General features: G+C 42.2%; 1 protein-coding gene across 5 annotated transcripts in view; it reads left to right on the plus strand.

Annotated features, from left to right (window-relative positions):
- The first annotated feature begins 20 nt into the window (after positions 1 to 20).
- Positions 21 to 21,253, plus strand: part of DIAPH2 (diaphanous related formin 2) — a 172,755-nt gene continuing 151,522 nt past the window's right edge. For 3 of the 5 annotated variants that reach the window (XM_041396311.1, XM_041396306.1, XM_041396308.1), the window contains exons 1-4: positions 21 to 193; positions 15,842 to 15,874; positions 18,138 to 18,314; positions 19,175 to 19,279. In XM_041396311.1, coding sequence (XP_041252245.1) covers positions 77 to 193; positions 15,842 to 15,874; positions 18,138 to 18,314; positions 19,175 to 19,279 — 432 coding nt within the window. In that variant the 5' untranslated portion in view covers positions 21 to 76. Of the gene's footprint in view, positions 194 to 15,841; positions 15,907 to 18,137; positions 18,315 to 19,174; positions 19,280 to 21,253 lie in introns of all 5 variants that reach the window. The other 2 variants (XM_041396310.1, XM_041396309.1) reach the window with 2 other exon arrangements.

Raw genomic sequence — 21,253 nt, forward strand, 5'->3', positions numbered from 1 at the left:
GAGGGAAGGGAAACGCTCGGCTCGGCTCGGCTTGGCTTGACTCGGCCCGGCCCGGCGCGGGCAGCCCCGCGGAGCCATGGACGGACACGCGGCTCCGGGCGCGGGCGGCGAGGAGCCGCTGAGCTCCGGCAGGATGAACGCGAAGCGCGGCGGGCGCGCCGCGGAAGAGGAGAGCCGGAACAAGCCCAAGCTGGTGAGCGCCCCGGGAGGCGGGCGGGGAACGGCCCCGGCTCGAGCGGAGGAAGGGGCGCGGATGCTCCGCTTCCAGCGGGGAGCGAGGGGCGTGGGAGCCTTCCCGGGGATTAGGGGCGCCGCGTTCCGTGGAGGTTCGGGGGCTCCCGGAGGGGCCGGGCCGTGGGGGCTGAGTCCGCACGCTCGGGAGGGGACAGGCACAGGAGCAGCGCCGGGGACAGCGACAGCGCCGCTCCGCAACCTCTGCCCCGCGCGGCGGCCGGGGCCGGGCGCGGCTGGCTCCGGCTGAAGCATCCAGAACGCTGAAGCATCCAGGTGGCCATGCCAACCACGTGCTTGCCAGTGGAACTCTCGCTTAATGGGGAAACAATTTAGGAAACTGGGTGGTGGCTGATGGGTTTTTGAACGTAAACCCTGTGTCGGACTGCAGTTCGCTTATGATGGCCGTGCTCTTTGGTTTTTTTACTGACCTGATAAGTCGAAATACAGGTGGAGTTCAAGGCGGCATCGTTGGGTTGTGTCACAGCTGATGAATGTTCAGTAGCAAAAGCCGCTGATGTGACAGTGTTTAGCTTTAATTGTTTACATTTGTCAGTTGCACGTGTTGAATCTACCCCTCGTAGCTCGGTTCTGGGTTGTATTTCCAAGAGCAACAGTGTAGCACTTGTAACTCACTGAGTCCTCTCCTTAGAGTGCTAAAGTTACAAACTTTATTTAACCTGTTGCTAGGGCTTTCCCCAACGCTGGTGTAACTCAGTCAGTGTTGAAGTTCTCCCACCATGTGTTCCTTTCAGTGTGTATAGAGCTTTTAGATAATCAGCCTGACAACTGCACTTTGGGTTCTTGTTGTTTGTTTGGGGTTTTTTTTTGTGCTGTTTGTTTTTTTTTATTTTTTTGTTGTTGTTGAAGTTAGCGTAGGGGGAAGTTGGTAAATATATAACATTGAGGCTTAGAAAAGTTACTGAAAGTTACAATTGTTTCAGAGGTTGACAGTCAGAAACTTGAATAACTTGAACTGCACTTGTATTAAAGCTGACAAAGTGTATCTTGGCAAAAGATACAAAATGTGGTGTCTTGTTTTGTTTCATGGTGTTATTGGAAACAAACTCGTGTTTCCTTGCATAGGATAAACTTTGTATAAACAGCACCTTTGGGTGTGTTTATCCTACCCCTACTATTTCCTGCTAGCGTACCTAAGAGGGTTGCTTGGAGATTCCTGCAGGGAACTGATTCAAAAATCATTCAGGGAAGTGCTTCTGTTGGAAGCTGTGAACATCAATTTGAATTTTGCTCTAGCAGAAGAGAACTCTGTTCTGATAGAAACACATAATTTGAAAAATCAAAGTGAAATGAGCTCAAAATTGGACTGAACAGGATGACTATTTCCATTGCATGGTCTATTCACTTATTTTAGAATCACTAGAATAAACTTCCATTGTTCCATTGAGTGGAAAAAAAGAACATTTTGTTAATATTTGCCTTCATTCACAGCAGTATGCTTTTGTTTCTTGTGGGGGTGGATGATTGCAGTCCAGCAGCACCCTGGATCAGAGCAGGGATATGTTGCTCAAATCAGAGCCTTCTGAAAGATAGTTTTGCCCTGGGGTAAGTGACTGGCCTTTGATGGTATAATTGAGTGAGTGGGTTGAATAGGAAAGCAGATTTTTTTCACTCTGGACATGATGTGCACAAACGGTGTATAAACCTGACATGAACAGAGATTACAGATATTTACTTTGAGGGAGAAAAAGGGCTGGGATTCAGGTATGCTTTAAATCGTGTTGGGGTGACTGGACAGCCAGATTGGCCAATTACTGCCATGGGTTTGTAAGGGAAGAGCAAGCCTGTAATCAGGGAAAGGCTTCATCCATTATACAGGAGAGTAAGCCTAGGAAATTTTGTTGGCTTTAGTTGGAATGAGGAGTTGGTTGTGCTGGGGTGGCAATGTCCCCAGGCACCGGGAGAGCACTCTTACTTGCACCTCATCCCTGTTCTCTTCATTGTGTAGGTAAATAAAGATGTGTTTGGGCCTTGTGGCAGGGAAGCCACGCTGTTTGTGCTGTGCTGAGTCGTCACTGAGCTCATGCACCGAGTTCCTCACAGCTGGGTGTGGAGATTTTCTTGGTTCATCTTTGCAACTTACAATTCATCGAGTTTCAGTGGAGTTGCAGAGATGAATCAACCTGCGCTCCCTGTCATGTGTGGGGTGTAATTCAAGGAGCTCATGTGCTGACAGGAGTGTGCCTCCTCTCAGAACTTATTTTCACACATCCAGGGGAGTGCTGAGCAAGGGCTTGCTGGGAGAGGGTGCGCAGCTACTCACAGAGGAGAAAGTATTTTGGTGCCTGGCACAGGAGCTGAAATGAGGCACATCCTTGGGAAGAAGTCCAGAGGAATGATTTTTTTATGATAAAAATGGCTCCAGGTGACAGAGGGCTAGGAACTGAAATCGTTATCCTGAGGGAAGGGAAACTAGAATAGAAAGGTGGAAGGTTTTTATTTCCTTGTTCTCGTCATCTGAAAGTAAAAGGTGTGCAGTGCTGCCTGGCCTGCAGAAGTGGAGTGCTTTGTTTGATGGGGTTTCAAGGGCTGCAGCCTCATCAGTGGCATTTTCCTGATGGACAGGAAGCAGGACTGGGCTGTTGAGGGAGAATCTGTGCTGGGAAGGGAAACAATGCTTTCAAGTATTTCTCTGTAAGATAATACAGATAATACTATATACACACACAAGTAATTAAAGGTGAGCGGTATCACAACTACTAATTCATTTATTTTCTGCTTTAGGTAGCTGGGAGAGGTGTTCTGGTTTCATGCAATTTGTTGAATGTGACTGAGCTGCACAATGAGAATTTAGTTCCAGTTTTTGCAGTAGTAGTGTGCAAACTGGAGTATTTTACTGAAGTTTGATATCGGTGTTAAGAGCACCTGGACTCAGCTGCTGCTGAGGGAGCTCTGGGTTGGTGTTTTGGGGGTGTTTTTTTCTCTTTTTTTCTGGTTTAAGGACTAGAGGTTGGAATAAGTGCCTGGTATTTTTGTCGTCATTTTTGTTTACAGTGAAATGGGCAGAAAAAAAATCTAGATTGTTTTGGCAAACAATCATCTGATCTCACGTCAGCCCTGAGAATAGGCTGGCAGGAGGTGGCAGAGAGCAGTTCCATGGGTTTGGCAACATGCTAATTTGCTTGTTTTAAAGCATGCCTGTTCTGCTAGGGCAAACAGACTAAATTAAGGTTGTCAGGGAGATTGCTGGGATTCCTCTGTTGGTTAATGCTTAACTCAGATGTTCTTTGCTCTCCTCCACATTTCAGTCACATGGGAAATAGATAATTCTGTCAGGGACCTAGGAAATGGGAAGTGCTTGAGAGTGTCAGCTCTGGTTTGACAGAGCTGGGGTAGCTTACCACGGGCCTGTCAAGTTGAGCATCTTTTTGGGTGAGAAGGTGAAGTCAGACTTTTGATGGAAGTTCATGGCAGAAGAAGGGAGGACAGATCTTAAAAAGGAGCTGGAGACTAAAAGGGGAAGATGATTTGAAGGATGATGAAGTATTTGTTGGTCAGAGACACTGAAATCACTGTTGTTGGAGGTTTTCAAGTTCTGAACCTGGGTAGAGTCTTTAGCATGCTGGTGTGAATTTGGTGGGTGACCCTGCTTTTTGGGCTGCCCTGAGAAAAGAATGAGATCCTTTCAAACATCTGTGGTTCTGTGAGTCAGCGCTTGAAAAGAGGTGCTGCAACAGGATTTGGGGTGCTCTGGGAGAGGTGGAGCACTGCCTACCTAGAAATGAACATGGCCAGTGGTTTTTGGTGGTGTTTTTAATTCCAGTTTATATCTCGTGTCGCTTTAGGATTAGCAGAAGCACGTGGTGACCAGGACATGCTAACACTCACTGCTTCACCCCCAGGTTCCCTCCAGGTCTGTGTGGGAGCTGTGCAGTGCAGGATTCTCCTCTTCCTACAGACCACACTGCTGAGAGGGGCTGCCTTCCGAGTGTGATGTGGCCTTTCAAAGCAGATTAGGAGAAAGATGTTGTGTAACTTGCAAAACAAATTGTTAGGGGAAAAGAGCACTCCTTTAATTGGAGAGCAAGTGGATTTGGTGATTCACCCAGGGAGCATCTCATGTTTTGTTTTAAAAGCAGAAATTGTTTGTGCTTAACACTGAAGTCTTTTAAACCTCGTGAGCTTTGAGAAAAGCTAGGAACTCAACATGCTGACTAATGTGCCACAACCTGGCGTCAAACTGTGGGATAGAAGTTTTTATGAAGTCACTTTAAACCTGAAGTAGGCTGAGTGTGCTTGGGAGAGGTTTCCCAGCTGTGCTGCACCACCCAGATCAGTGCAGGAGTGGAGTGATTGAAATTGTGCCTATCAATCCTTGTCAGACAGACTGTGCTGCAGGACCCACCAAAGGAAAAAAAAAAAAAGGCAGTGTTCTTCTTGCATGACTCCTTTAGGTATCTGTGCGCTGCATATGTGACCTATGAGTCAGGCTGAGCAGAGATTTTTGGCAATCAAATCAAATATCTTACATTTGAAATCATAGTGTCTCTGAGTGGAATCTGGGTATGCCTGCAGAGAGTTCTTATTTCAGGTGTATGCTTGAATAAATGCTTGTGTTCTGAAAGAGTCTTGGTATTACTAGTTCAAAGTGAGGATATTCCTACAAGTGAAGCTGTCCTGGGGTGACTTTATGATGCTCTGTTTAACCCAGAAATAAGTTTTGCACCCTTAAGACTGGTTCTGAGAGCTAAGAGGGGGGAAGAAGGACACAGTTTTTCTCCCAAATTTGCCCTAAACCAGGACAGAAGTTATCAAGGGTAATCTGAAGTTAACTTAACTTCAGATTATCTGAAGAGTAAAATTAATGTCTTCTGGAACTTCTGTTGCTTGGAGTATCGTGGTCAGGCACTGCTGCTGACATGGAGGGTAGGGCAGGATGGTGCTGATGTTTAGGTAAATGCTGGAGCTTTTCATGGGAATTGCTATTGACACCGTGTAAGTGAGGTGATAAGAGACAGTGATAAGCCTATCTGTGGTAATTAAACTTCCTGAACTAGTCCTTGTGAGACAAAGCTGTGGAGCACTTCTGTACGCTACAGGAAGCCTTGCAAACAGCAGATTCCACCCAGAAAGGCAGCTCTGGGGACTGGCAGTGTGCACAGCAGATGGAAGTGGTGCTTTCTGAGACTGCAGGAAGCGTGGTGCTGTGCTCAAGTGTTCAAGGATGAACTTTGGTGTCCCAGAATTGGGCTTGCTGGTGACCCAGCAGAAGGAAAAGATCTGCCTCTCCCCGTGGAGTGGGCTACGAGATGACTTCATATTTTCTGCATCATTTGCAGTTCTCTAGGGTAAACAATAAAGCAGTAATGGCTAATAACACCCCTCTGATTCTTTTCATCCTTGTCCAAATTCAGAGTACAGCAAGCAATGTCAGTTGCTGCTGGAGCAACTGTCAATTTCAGTTTGTTCTTCATCAGTTTGCTTGTTCAACCTTGAAGCACAAGAAGTTAGGAAATTACTCAAATGAATGGTTTTAGCAGTTGCTTGCGGCTTTTATATCATTACCAAAAAAATAAAAAAATGCAGTAACTTTGTTTAGGAGGAAATAAGGGTTTTTTCTTAAAATCAGCTATGGTGGTAGAGCAGATCGTTTTGAGAGATTGAAACAACTGAAAAACCTTCTTCAGTATTTGTGTAGCAATTGATAAAGTTCCAGGTAGACAGAGGTAACTTGTCTTAAACTTGCCATATTGGTTTTGTATCAAACTGCTCTTCAGATGTTGAGAGTGAAGTGGTTTTTGCTGCAGCATTAGAGGAGTTGAGCACCCCAAGGATTCCCACCTGCACCTGTGGCTTCCTAGCAGGTAGATAGGTGAGGTGTTGTGTGACAGAAGTAGCACTAACACAGCCTGCAAGGCAAATATGTTATACCTGGTAACAATACTAAATAATTATAATAAATATAATAATAAATAATAAATTGTGTGGGAGAAAGGGCTGCCTTTAGGGAGCAGTGTGGGCTCCAACACTCTTGCTGCTCTGCTGACATCAGTTTTGTGTGGCATTGGGACAGACAAGGTCATGAAATGAACCTGGCAGAACCACTCCTGTGCTATTGGCTCTCCTTTGATTATTTGCTAGAGCCAATGAGACTGGAGTTGTGGCACATTAGAACTCCTCCTGTTGGATGAATTTGTCTAAAGTTCATCCACCAGTTCCATGGAATTGTCTGCTTTCCAGCCCTCCTCTCCTGATAGCTGTTTGGTTGGGCATGGTGTGATAGCAGCACGGATCTGAGAAGGACCTGCTGTGGCAGTGAAATGACATCGTGATGTACATAAATCATGCACTCTTCTGATTTCTAGAAATGGAGAAATACCTTGAAAATTCAATTCTGGAACAAGCCACACATGGGAATTGTATGGTTTGCAGCTCCTGAAGGTTTTTGGTTCACCTGGGTGTGGTAATATTTGGCCTGAAGGTGTAGTGCATAGTGTCATGTCACCACACCTTCTGTGTTGTGTAAGGCAGAAATGTTCCCAGGAGTTTCTAATGGATACAGGCTCCTCCCAGGTAAACAGGAAAGCCTCGGCAGAGTGAGAGAAGGGCAGTGTCCAGGTGGTGCTTGTGGCAGGCAGCTTTCTTCTAAGGCTCCCTTCCTTGGACTGATCCTCAGAGAAAATCACTGCAGACAAGAGGGTATTGGAGAAAATGATGAATATGGTGGATGTCTGATGTGTCTGCTGCCTGCAAGAGTTCTTTGCATAGAAATATTTTCCATTTGTAACAGTTTAAACTTATTTCAAAGGCAGAAAATATTAGTGTTAAAGTGACTAATTAAAAGCAATGTCATTGGGAAAAGTACTGCCTTTTATTCCTTAGTGATTTTTGTGTGTGTAAATATATATATTAACACACTTACTGCTGCCCTACTTACTGTAGAAATATGAACTTTTCTTTTTATAACAAGACCCCATTAACATATTTAGTTTGTCCCTTTGAGTCAGAATCAATACAGAAGAACTTGCTTGAGGGTTGTGAAACTTTGAGTGTTGCTACCTCACAGTTTAGAATAAGTTTCTAAATAAAATAAATAAAAAAAAATTAAAATATTTGGGGAATAGCACTGTAGAATCCCAGCCCCTGGTGCTGCAGGACTGTTGCTCTTCAGCCAGGAGCAGCAGCTGTAATTTTAGGTTCCAAAGGCCAGGAGAATTGCAGGATTGGTGGGTGCAGGTTTGAGGGACACAGGCCTGGTTCTTTGTTCAGGGATTAGCTGGTCAAACATTAATAACTTTGTCCTGGCTGGAGTCACATGAACAAACTGCTCCATACGACGTGTGCAGGCATGAAGGTGAGAGAAAATAACCTGAGACCTTCAGTGTCCCTGTGGACACCTTTTTGTCACAATTAGTTGGTTATGTGCTCTGTACAAATTCAGTTTGGGCTCAGGGATGGTGGAACAAGACAAAATAAGTATTTTGGTCAGGAGAAATGTTAGTTCTGCAGTTCATTACTCCTTAATATGGTAAGAGCTAATGATGGTTGTTATAATGATCTTTAAGGATGCCTGTGGTTTAGTGGTTTTTAATGAGTGTAGCTTTGTCAGGAACAAATACAAAGCCAACATGAGATTCATTAGATTCTAGCCCCTAATAACAGAATACAAGCTGTTAATTCTTGTGCAGAATAAAGTTTTCTGCTTTCCTGTCTGCACTTTCTGTTCTTAATGTTCTTTCTCTCACTGTGAATTATTTTTGTCTATTAAATTTGAGTAACTTCTGAAGTACTTTGGTTTCATAATGCTGCTGGATGTTTGCATTTGTAATTGTGTGAGTACATGAGTAGATGAGAACTTGACAGTTATTCAGAGTTGAAGTGGTTGTGTGTCCCAGTTGTATTAGAACAGGGAAGAATTTCCATAAAGAAGGAAGAAGGCAACAGCACATCAGGCTGAGAATATGCACTGGTGCCATGTATGTTTGAATTTTTGTGCCAGCCACATTTAGTGGGTGAATGAGAAACAAAAGGTTTGAGCACAAAGCCTTGAAGTCAAGGGGTAACCCCACGTGAGATGGCCAAGTTGCACAGCTGACACAGGAGCTGAGCTCTCTCCATCCTTCAGGCTGGCCCTGCCCCTCCTGGGGAGCTGCACAGTAACTTTATCAGATTTGTACACACTGAAGGAAATTGTACCGTGACAAATTCACAGCAGTGATTTTTGTTTTCATCCTCCCGTTTATCGTAGCTTGGTGGAGATGTTCCCAAACTAAAAAGGTGGAGAGTGCAGCAGAAGGATTTGGTGAAGTTTCTGCCTGTAAACCAGAAAGGAAATTTGCATTTTTGATATGCATTCATATCTGAACTGCAGACAAAGTTTGGGTGGATAGGAAAGGCTTCCTAAATCCATTAAGGTTAGTTTATAGAGTTCTATGATTCAGACTAATTCCTGAATGCCTTCTAAGATAAGCACTAATCCCATCAGTTAACATTTGGTATTTCAAAATAATTGTTTTGTGAAAAACCTTTATAAAGTTCATATGAGTGTTCTGGGGTAGCCAAAGCACATTGAACACTTTAATATTAAGATAAACAATTTTTTTTTTCTTCTTCATCTCCTTTAGCAGAAAATAACATTCTCCATAATCTATGACAGGTTTCTCTAATTGTCCTGAATTCTTGTTTCTTCTTAATTGGGACATAATTGCCTGTACTGAAGACAAGTCATACCATGGGATTCCTCATTATTAAGTACAATGTAATTCCTCTCTGTCCACATGGTGCTTCATTTCCTACTTCCCCAAAGAACAAATAATCTTCCAAGGATGCTGTTATAAACAGGAAAGAATAGGGAAGAGAACAGGAAGGCCTCGAGTGTGACACAGTAGCTGTACATTGTCCAGCCCAATATTCTTTGCCTGTTGAGGTACATTATGGTCCATGCCTGGGGAAATTGTTTAACCTTGGATTTCAGTTCTGTGAGGAACCCTGCTATGACAGCAGCACTACTAATTTTTCCCAGTTTTAGTATCACATAATTTATTATTAAGAGAGAAAAAAGTGGCTTTACCATCAACTGTTGAATTTCAGTTCTGTGTGGAAAAGCCAGAGTTCCCTGCTATGACAGCAGCACTACTCATTTTTCCCAGTTTTAGTATCACATAATTTATTATTAAGAGAGAAAAAAGTGGCTTTACCATCAACTGTTGTAAAGCAGGGATCAAATACTGCTCTGATTAAGTATTTGCTCTTTACTAGTAGGTCTGTCTTGGAAGACAGACAACATTATTCTAAGAAGCTGTTGACATGATCCCTGTGACCATGTTCCAAGTCTGCTGAGTACAGACAAAGCGAATGTTCTTCACAAGGAATTCCAGCTCCTTTGGCTCACTGCCCCCCTTCTGCTGCCAGTTTGTTTGTGGGTTGGATTTTCTTACTACTTACAAAACAACCCAAACAAAGCAGATACACATGTTCTCACTTTCTCAGAGTCTATCAAAGGCAATCTATCCCATTTTCAAGGAGCTGCCCAGTATCCAGTGAAGCTCCTGCTGCTTGCTGTGGGTGTTCTGCTTTATTTTTAAGTGTATCAGTCTTCTCCCAACAGATGCATTCTGCCAGTTTAACTTCTCAAATGGTTTAGTAGGAAAATCCAAATGGAGTCTGACACTTATTTCAGTGTACCCACAAGAGCAAGAGATGTTCTTTACAACCACCAGCATGCAGTGAAAAATCTTACCAAATCTATCTATGCATAGAACAGCAAGAGAAATTTACAGAAGCTGAGCCTCTCCCTGTGCAGGGCTATTGGGCTAACTTTGCATGCACTGTCATAGAGGAAGTAAATAAGCTGAAATGAAAAAAACCAGTGTGTAAGTATTAGTGTGAAGAAATTTCTCAAAGCAGTTTCTGCTTTAATTTTTAAGGTAATTTCAAACCAGCTCTGTCAAGTCAAGTTGCTCCTCTTGAGAGAAAATACTTAGGTTACAACAAAAGATTAATTTCGGGTTCAAGGTGTGTGATTGTGGTTAAAAGGGTAAAAACTGGGACTGCAGTTCAGTCAGAGCAAAGGTGACTCTTGTCACAATGAAAAGGCGTCTCTTGAGGAGGTGAGGTATGAAAGGATTCCTGCTCTCACTCCTCTTCACTGACCCCTCAGAGCTGTGGAGCAGCTCCCACTCAGCCCCCCAGTGTGTCTGAATGAAAAGCTCAGCACCTGCACCCAGGAGGGCCAGGAGCAGGGGCCAAAGGGGAGGATTCAGTGCACATCAAGTGTTGCTATCAGAAAAACTGCTGTGTGCTGCCCCGGGATGGAAGCGAAGAGCTCCATCCCACTGCTTGTACCTGAGCATAAAATTGAGATCGAGTCTGCACTTACTATGTCAGGGATTGTTTTGACATAGTTTTTCCAGTTTAACTGTTCCAGAATATTTCAAAAGCACTTCACAATAATATTATACCAAAAAAGCAAAAGCCAAGTTCCCTAAAAACTCAAAGCTCAAGTGAACCACATTTTTGAAAGGCAGCAGAGATCCAGTGCTGAGCGTGGTTCTGCTAGGCACGCTTTGCAGGAAATCAGCTTGGCTCTTTCCAAAGTCTAATTTGCAAAAGTTCTAACAGCAAACTGTTGATAGTTTGAAGTGAGGAATGCAGAAGCTGTGGAGCATTCTGAGGAGAGACTGTTTTTGTGTTGTGAACATCATGCTGTCTCTAACGAAAAGCATGCTGCACCTCCACAATGCCCTTTCTCCAGATGCTCAGAGCAGTCCTGTCCTGCAGGATGCCCAGGTGCCCAGCAGGAGCCAGCTCCTGGCTGTAGCCAGGGCTGCAGGGGAGCTGTGGGGCAGGGATGGGAACCCTGCTGCTCCTGGCTGCTGGACTGGTAGCTTGTCTGAGACAGCTGCTGTGGAGACTCGATGGGAAGTGTTTGGATTTCAGCTGTGCCTCTGGAAAATGCCAGGACTTCCTTAATTTGCCTCTGCACTGGCAGATGTTCCTGCAGTTGTCCCACCTGATCTGAGTGCCCTGCTGCCACCCTTGCCCTGTGTCTCACACTCAGCAATTTTGTTGGCTTTGTTAGACTGATGTGGAACTGCAGCTTTTGGGAAAAAGCTCATCACTTTCTTCTGTTTTTTAAAGTTTACTTATCAATGAGCACCAAGAAAACATTGTCTGAAACAAACTCTTCAAAACAGTGATGGCACTTTGAGCTTCAAATTATATATATATATATATATGTAAATTAGTTCAGGTGTCTTCCTCAACTCCTTTTGCATCTTCAGTTACAAAGCTGATGAAATTGACTGTTTGTTTACAGTGATTTTGTTTTCTCAATTTCTGAATTAATTTGCTTTTTTACAAAACTTCAGTCCCTGGCATTTGTGAGGGCAGTGTCTGATATGATCCCCATGCCTCTGGCATGTGTTCCTCCCTTCTGTTCCGGAGCAGTGCTGAGGCATCTCCCAGCAGGTGATTAAGGATTGGTGCCCTCTGCTGTTAATGATTTACCAGCCTGGCTGACCCTCGGGCTTTATTTAGCACGAGGAATCATCAAACTTATTTCTGGAGCATTGCTCATTTATGGATGGTCATTCTCCTGGGGAAAAAGTGGAGAAATTGGGCAAAGCTGGCAGCTTCCCTCTGGGAGCTGGTGCCATCCTGCCCTGACTCAGGGATGCCAGCAGTTCTCCATCTGCATTTTGGCAGCCCGTGCTTCCCTCCATGCTCAGGTTCTAGGTTGAGCCTGAATTTAAAACACTGAATAATGCACATTCAAGGAGATGGTGAAGCAAGCAGCTGCAAGGCAAACAAGATTTTTTCCATATGGTGTCACATAGCCCAAATGTAAATGTACAACAATAGCAACAAAACCATTGGTATTGCTCAATTCAAGTGTTTTGGAGAAAGCAGATGGATTACAACAGTCATTTCAAGGTTTTTCTGAAAGCATGGTGAACGCTCCTCGAAGTGTGAAAAATATTATGCTAAAGCAAACATTAGTAATAAAATTAGTAAAAAAAAATTACAAAATGTCAGGTATACTTCATCGTGGGTAAAGATCCTCAAAGGCCTAAATGAGTGTGTAGTCCTGGTTTCTGCACATCAGCTTTTATGGCTTGGGTATCTTTTCACCATTTCTTAGGTGCCTTTTTAGATTTAATTGCAAAACTGAATATGTTAACAGATGGTTAAATTGTCTAATGGGAACATTATTCATTCTCTGAACTGAAGAACAGAGGTTGTGGGAGTGAGTTCTATTTTGTGACTAAGACCTAGATTCAAGATGCAGACAACTTTTTGTACTTCAAATATCCACCAGTTTGGGGTTTGTCCCTTTAAACTCCCTGGGTTCAGGTGCTCCTATGGGAAGTTATTCCTTTCCTGCTTGTATGCAAATTATAAAACTTGTCCTTGAGTGGAGCTTTACCGTGGCTTTTGCAGATGTTGAAGTCAAGGTAAATTTTAGAAAACAGCAACATCAGCACAGTAAAGAAAGAAAAACCAAGAAAACAACAAAACAAACCATGAAAGCTGAGAGAAGGTCAAGTTTCTGGTTGCTACACCTAGAGAATGAGCTTTGCTGGGAGCAGTGGGAGCTGCTCCCTGGGCTTGCAGCCTGGGTGCAGAAATGGGTGTTCCAGCACACCACAGCTTGCCTGGGCAATGGAGTGACAATTGCTGTTAAGTTTAGAAGTTACCCAGCTGATCACTGTTCATTCTGCGTGTGCTGAGCTGGGAGTTACTGCTGATTGATTTTTGTGGTGAGAGTGAGACTCCTGAGTGTAACAATTAAGAACATGGGAAAGTAATGCTTAAATGTAATCAATCCATCTAAGTGCACCTCAGTGTACAACTCGTGGCCAGCTTAAGTGATTTGGAAGGTTTTATTAAAACACAAGTTAGAAAAAGTTATAAAAAAGTAGACTTGCTGTGAGTTTTGTATTAAAAGTTGATGCAATCAGTTCAAGTAATTGGATTCTGTGAATGTGGCATTGTTGCTGCTGTAGCCTGCATTGTTTGCATGAGGAAGCAGTGATTTTTGCATCAGGAAATGTGTGATCCACAAATATCTTTCTACTGTTTTCATGTGCAAGGTATCAATTACTCTGAATATTAACTTGGCTGAACCTATTGAGATAAAGGAATTGTCTGGTGCAGGTGCATTAGTATGTGCTATTATTCCTGTGTGATTTACTGTCGTGATCTGTCTGTGCTTATTAAAGTAGCCAAATACACAGAGTAAACTTAAGACTGGGAAGAGTGAATAGAAAATGATATTAACTGTTGATGGACTGGGAAGTCTGTGTTTGAAAGGGAGAAGTTTTATCACTTAAATCTTCTAAGCACAGAACTAAGTCCATCAGTAGGAAATAGTTCTCTGGTATAGATGCTGAAGAAATTCTGTGCTTTGTGTTGACATTATAACTAGGAGAGAGATTATCTACAGCTGTCTTAAACTGTATATGTATTTATAGATATAAAAGTTAATTTCATATCCCTTACCTGCAAATGTTTCCTCAGGGATTTTTGTGAAGCCTTTTCCCTTGGGCTGCTCCTGCAAACAGGGACTCTGCCTTTAACAAGCTAGGAAGGTACAGATTTTTCTGTCTTGTGTTGCTCTGGCTGTCTCATAGATGGCAGAAAGAATAATGCTAGAGGACTACAGAATCTACAATATCTTAAATTTCCTTCTGGGGAGGTAAACCACTTTTGGGTTATGTTCTGAAATCAGCCTGGAAGTGCGATTTCTTTGTTAGTACAAGAGATTGTCAAAATTGTGTGAGGATCTGTGGGTACAGAACTGCCTTGACTTTGCCTCCAGCTACTTGCAGTGTCTCTCCTACCTGTTAAATGTGCTGCTTATCTCGAGTGGCTGCTGGCAGCAGTGGGGCTTGTGCACCAGAAGGATATCTGGGAAGAGTGCTTGCAGGGTCTGAAAAAATGCAGTGTGCTATCTTGTTTTAGTATTCTGTACTTTGCCCAGAGGAGTTTGAGTGACAAATGCAATATAAGTGTAGAGATGGGGTAGATGATCCTGTTCCAGCTTCTGGCAGAGATTGACAGTACTTAAATGAGAAGGGGAAAAAATGTTCTCATGCAAGTAGCTCCTAAAATGTATATGGAGTTTCAGAACTTCTTGCTTGCCTGGCTGTCTCTTTATTAAAAACAGGGTTAGGCTTTACTTTGTCTTTTCTCAGCAGTCTCAATCAAAAGGTTACCAGAGTGGTAAATGACATCTTAGTTTTGCTTTCAAGGTGATAAATTCCATAGTAAGTCCAGGTGAGGAGACTACAGGAGAGGTGTAAGGAGGAGGGTTGAGATGTGGCAGTTTGGAAGATGTAAGGTTGGTGTCAACAGCTGGATGTGCAGATGTCTGTACTGGGCTAGGCTTAGGTGGAGCTGGTTCAGAACAGCCCATCTGGTGCTGTGTCCTGGATTTGTGACCAAAACAGCACTGGCAGAAAGAACCCCAGTGCTTCAGCTTTGCTGAGCAGCCCTTCCCAGTCTCCAGGAGTTCTGCTTCTTGTGAGCTCCCTCCAGGAGCAGGGTGGGTGGTCTGGAGGTGGGGACACAGCCGGGACAGCTCATCCGCAGTGACCAAAGACATTCCAGAACGTATCACCTCATGCTGGGCAGTAAAGGCAGGGCTGCAGGGTGGGGAGGAGCAGTTTTTCCAAATCATCAGGCACTCAGCAGCTGGGTAGGCATTGGCCTGCTGCTGCCAAATGATGGCTTTTTTATTTGTTTCTTTATTTTCTTCCCATCACTTTTTACATTGTCTTTATATCTCAACCATCAAGTTTTTCTTGCTTTTGTACTTCTGATTTGCCACATGATCCTGCTGGGGGGGAATGAGCAAGGGGCTGTGTGGGGACTGACCTGTGAGCTGGGGTCAGTGCTCTCCACTGTCCCACGGACTTCTGAATGCTTCTCAAATTCTGTCCCGCCATGAGTTCTAGACCTGAACTCCTATTCATGACTGCCTTGTGTCAACTGAGCAAAGTTCATCAACCAAATGCTTCCTTGATAATGTGGGTGTGCAATATGGGTGGCTTTTTTGGCCATGAATAAAAACGTAAGGCTGGTGATTGTTGGCAGCAGGATTTTCCTGCTTAGGAAGAAGTGACGGGGCAGGAGGGAGGGAAGGGAGGGTGGTTTGTGCATCACACTGCAGTGATTTCAGCCAGTTCATCTCCAGGCTGCCGTGGCTCAGTGGCCAGGAGTGGTTGGCAGGAGGCTGCAGAGGTTTGGGCACGGGAAGGTGCTGGGCAGTGCTCAGCTCCGAGCTCAGAGCCCGCGGCTCTGCTGACGCACTCGCAGTCCCTGCACGGTCTGTGTTTGTTTTGGAAACCCTCTGGGAGCCCTGGCTGCTCCTTTGGGCAGTGCTGGGGTGCTGCAGCTCTGCAGCCTTCAGGTGCAGCAATTCCATACCCAGAGCCTAGGGTGCAATGGGATGCAAGCTTGCTTTTTCACAGAAAAAATGGACATTCCATGTCCATTTGCCTGCAGTTTTTTAGAACACTTAGTGAAATTTCAAATGCTTTTTAATGTTCAATTACATGAAATAGACGCCTTTATTCTGAAGCAGTAGGTAACACTGTCTTTTTTTCTTTGATTTGTGTGTGTTGTTTTTTGTTTTCTTTAATAGAATATTCAAATAAAAACTTTGGCAGATGATGTGGTAAGGCCTTTGTAGCATCTTAATTTGCAATGGTAACTCCACGCTGCATGCTACTTTACTCAATGTTGTGGACAAAATAACATTCTTATAAGGATATTCAGCATTAGATTTCAGAAAGTCAAATGACTATTCCTAAAGACCTTAATTTGTGACTTCAGTTGAAGAAGATTTATCATGATTTCTATTTGGAGAAACTTCCTTAAGCACATTTGAAATACTTTAGTAATACTGTGGCTATGTTGAAACTGTTACTCAACAGCTGAAGTGTTATTTCTCTTGACCTTCTCTTTACCAGTAAATGGTCTGCAGTGGCTCTTAAAGTTGGTTGCCACATGATTCAAGTGGAACCATTTTGGGTAATAAATGTCCCCTGAGGAACAAGTGTGTATTCAGTAGCACTAACTTGATGAAGCTGAATACTTTGAAAATACTTTAGAAACTGCTATTCCAAAGTATTTTTTCAGAAACTTGTATCAAAATTGATCTCATTAAAATTACAGCCTTGTATTATATATCTACAAAATAAAGCCAGACTGGTTCTTTAGTTAATGATTGTCTGCACATCTGAAATGAGGAAATGGTGCCTGGAAATCACACAGAGGATTCCTTTGTGTCTTTCCAGTGATCTCACCAGTGCAATCTCATTGAACAAATTTGGTGTTAATAAGTTACACTTGAAACAGATGACAGTGTGATGAAATTGGACCTTAAATGACTTTTTGTGACTGTTGAATGGTCAATATAAGACTGCATTTGGCTAAATTTGGATTCTGCCTTTCAGGCATTGTTATATCCTTGGCCTTTTCACCAAGTTATGCCCTAATTTTAGTTTCCAAAATTGTAATTTAAACTCTTATAATAAGGTAGAAATGGATTAATGTTCTTGCTTTGTAAAAGACATTAACAGTATCCTTGTAGGTATTGTGCTTCTGTCCACAAATATAAAAATATCTAAGGAAGAAGAAAACTCCCATACCACCCATCCCTCAAAAAAAAAAAAAAGTTCAAAAGAAACTGAAAGGGAATGCAGCTTATCTAGGGACACTTTCCTTCAGAGGTTTAAGGTAATCTCAAAAATAACAACAAAAACAATGAACAACAAAAACAAATAAAAAGCAAGAATAAAACCCCCAGAAAAATAATCTTTCTTCTCCACACTCCACAGCTCTCACTCTAGTGTCTCCACTCTGGATTTGCTAATCTAAAATGAATCAAAATTTTTGCAAACCAAGTCTGTCTCCATTAGACGTTTCACACCTCAGGGAGGTTGTTTTGTTATAGCCAATATAAATTTTGGTTTACAAGTTTTGGTGGAGATGACAGTGACTGCTATGAGTGATCCTGGTAACCCTACATAAGCTGCTCTTAGATGAAAGCACATCTTCATAAGGCTGTTGAGTGCCTGAAACAAATACAGGAGTATTTGTGGATGGAAACAGTTCTTTGAGGGAAATTGCTATATGCATGATGTTTTCAATTGTATATTTATATATAAAAAAAGACAGATATTGAATCAGAAAATTCGGCCTTTATTCAGAATAGAGTTCTATGTTATAAATACAGCAGAAATGGCCTTATAAGGAAGGTGCTGGTTATTTCCAGTATTAACCCAGTAACTGAGCATGCTTTCAGCCCAGGAGTGGGGTTGGTGTCAGCCCTAACCCGAGAGCGCCCTGGCTGTGTCTGCCCGTGTGTTTAACCATGGGTGCTGCTTCTGTGGGAGCAATCCTTCACCTGGCTTTCTAAAGGTCGGCACTAATTCCAGGGGTTCCTCCTCAAAAACTCTTCAAGGAGCTATGAGCTATGCTTGGAGCGTTAATTCCTCTACCAACTTTATTTTACTTTAGCAGGATGTTTTGTAAACCTGATGAACTTGTGAGTACCTCCTTCCCCACGCTGCCTTTTTCACTTGTCCTCCAAAGACTTACAGCTCTTCAGGGGAAAGAACAGTGGACGTTACCTTTGTGGTACCATATTTATTCACTGTCAGGATAATTAGTAATGGGAGAAGATTTTGAAGTGCTAAGAGGTTAACCTAGCTGGTGCAATTTTGGATCAACGAGAATTATTTAAATCCCTTTTGCATGTGACCTTATATGTTATTGTCTTTCTGTGCAAAGTAATCTCTGAATATTAGAGTATTTTTACTTACAGTTCAGTTTAACTCTGCTGCTTGAATTAACTAAAAAGATGTGCATTGCTGCCATGCAATTGGCTGCTTTTCTCTCTTTCTATTTCTGCTTATTTTGGAATGTCTTTGCAGCGTGACAGAATCACAAGCTTCAGGAAATCGGCTGTGAAGAAAGAGAAGCCCCTCATTCAGCATCCTATTGACTCCCAGCCTTCCATTAGTGAGATCCCACATGCCCAGGCTCTTGTTGATGAGCGCTGCATGAACTTATCAGAGAAGGAAGTTATGGATCTCTTTGAGAAAATGATGGTAAGATGTGGTGTGGGGAAAACTGTCCTGTTCCACTGGGTAGCTCTGCTCTGTTCAGTGGAGCTGTGAATGTCTTTTGAAGGATTGGATAAGTGTTAATTAACTCTTGCTTGATTTGCTTGTTAAGGCATTAGTTTTTAACTTTTCCAAGTAATGTTAATTGAGGCAGACAATAGGTCTGTCTCAGACACGAGCAGTTCTGTGACAAGACTGTTCACCAGCAGTGATTGCAGGAGCATTGACTGCTCTTAGGTGCCAGTCTGAAATTACTTTGACTTTCAATGGCAAGCCTAGTCATGACTAGTAATGACTGCATTGTATTTAATCTGTTATCAGGTTAAAAGAAGTGTCTTAAGAGATTTAATCTAGCAGAGCATTTTGACTTTTAGGCTTGTTTTAAATACATCAGTTGGAACAGTTTCACCTCTACCCCTTCCACAAGCTAGTAATCCATGTAATTACAGCCTTCTGATTAGATAAAGGAGGAATGGTGTCCACTGTGATAAGATTTCACTAAAAACACAGGAACATCTCAAGAGTTGACACTTCTGCATCAACTTGAGGTGTATAATTGTTGTGCTTGTCCTCTAGTTTTACTTCTTGAGCCAAATTTCAGAAATGTTAACTCCCCTTGATGCAGTTTAAATTTTGGGTAAGTCTCAAAAACAATCAGCACTTGAGGTGACAGAATTAAATGAGAAAATCAGGTAGGGCAAAATCAAACACACACAGATAAACTGGAAAAAGTCGCTTCTGCTTGTTTGAAAATTAACTGTTTAACAAAAGTAGCTTGAAAAGAACAAAGACTACTGAAAATCCTGAGAAGTGTTCCTGATGTGGTGTGGTCTGGCTCTTTGCAGGAGGACATGAACCTGAACGAGGAACGTAAAGCTCCTTTGCGAGACAAAGACTTGAGCACAAAGCGTGAGATGGTTGTCCAGTACATTTCTGCAACTGCCAAATCCGTAAGTACTCGCCTGAGGAAGGAGCTTGGCTTGGAGTCCTAGGCTTTTCAAGCTTGAAACTTGACATTTTTAAGTCAAAACTTGGTCCTTTCTTGGAAACCATAAGAAATTGCAAATCCAATGATGTAGAGTCATGGATGGAACCTGAGCATATTTCTGTGCAATTCATCTTAAGAATTTTTGGTACCCAAAGTTTCTTTGTGGTTTCAGTAGCAATGTATGTGCTAGATTCCTTTAGTGAAAGGATGGTCTTAAAACCAGTTCCAAATTACATTTTGAATAGACAAAATGTTGACTTTTCATTGATGTTGATTATTCTCTGTAATTTAATTGATTGATTAACCTTCATGCAGAATTTTTGAACTCTGTCTTCTTTGGGATGCAAGAAGTGTAAGGAAATTGAAGACTGGATACACCAACATTTTTGGGGTGGAGAAATAAAATTTCAAGTAGTGAAGAGCTGCAGTTTTTCTGCTGTTGAACTGTTTGTATGAATTAGTTATAAAATACACCAGCAATGCCTTGTGTGTGTTAAAAGTTAACTATGGCAAATATAGAAATAAGTAAAGATTATGTTGGTGTCTGGCTAAGGAATCTTTAAGCATGGACTGCAAGTAGTATAATTGACTTGTCCCTTGTTGACCTTGAAAATCAGTTCTGCAGAGTTAAATTTCAAAAATTAAGATGACAATGACATGTAATTATTATGCAAATGCCTTGCATGAAACATTATAAACTTCAGTGAGGAGAAGTTTGTGTTCTAATGGTGATGAAATGGTAATGAAAGTGGTGATTTAAGTCCTGAGAGGAGTGATGTTCCTGCATGAGCTCAACTTAAACAAAATCCACAGTCCTCTAGTGTGTGCTGGAAGGAATCCAGTGCTTTAAGCATGGTCCAACTGAATGTACAAATTAATGGAGAATTATTCAAGCTCAGACAGTGAATGTTATGAACTATGAACTAGACTGTCTTTGGGAACTGTTAATTATGCTTTGTAAGGTTTTTATCTTCACTTGATGATCAATATTAAATCCGGAATTTTTCTTAGTATGCAAAAATACTTTAGTGAAGCAGTAGAAAGTAGAAGTAGAAATGGAAGTAGTTGCATTTTTTCCCAAAAAGTAGTTGAACAATGGTGATGTCTCATGTACACTGCAATTGAAATGTAGCTGCCTCCAGGCCCAGAACTGTGCAGCTGAGTAAGGAAAGCATGGCTACCATTGCATGGCTCACTGCTGAAATGTTAATGCATTGCATTGCTCCCATGTGTGCTGCAGCGTGGGAAACTTAACAGAACTGGGAAGGCATTAGCCTAAATGTACTAATAACATAAAACCAAGTCATCCTAAAGGGTCCTCGTACATGAATGTGCACTTTGGGCTTAAGTCAGCACCAGTGTGGATGTTTTACGCGTTACAAAGTGTTTTTCCTAGAGGAAAAACACTTCAAGTTTGTGTGCTTCAGTACATCCTCCTTGCAATTGAATCACAGCATTTGAATGGAATCTTTCAGAAATATACAGTACCTTTCTGTGTGTTATCCTAATTTAACTTCTACATAGCTAGCATCCTGATTGTTAAAAAAAAAATTAAAATACAGAGGTTAATTTTAAAATGTTGATTGGGATTTTACTGTGGTGCCAAACCTCACTTTCACTTGTAATTTCCTCTTCTGTTTAGTGCAACTACTATTCTGCTCAATGAATTCAAGCCCTAGTCAATCTTTACTGCATCATGAATTGTCAAACTTTCCTTTCTTCAGAATTGTCTTCCATGAAAATGCTGATTGCATTCAAAATTATCTGTCTTTAAATTTTCTACCTTTTTCTTTTGTCACAGATAATTATCTGTCTTCCTTTTTTACACTGCAAATACTTGGCCCTTCTGCTTAGAGCTCACAGAACACATTTAACAGTTGATGTGACTTTTCTTGCAGTTCATTTCATGATTTTAATTAGGCTTTTGAGCTCCCTC

This window comes from Onychostruthus taczanowskii, unplaced genomic scaffold (genome assembly GCF_017590055.1).
Source record: "Onychostruthus taczanowskii isolate IOZ18803 unplaced genomic scaffold, ASM1759005v1 scaffold13, whole genome shotgun sequence".
Classification (NCBI taxonomy): Eukaryota; Metazoa; Chordata; class Aves; order Passeriformes; family Passeridae; genus Onychostruthus; species Onychostruthus taczanowskii.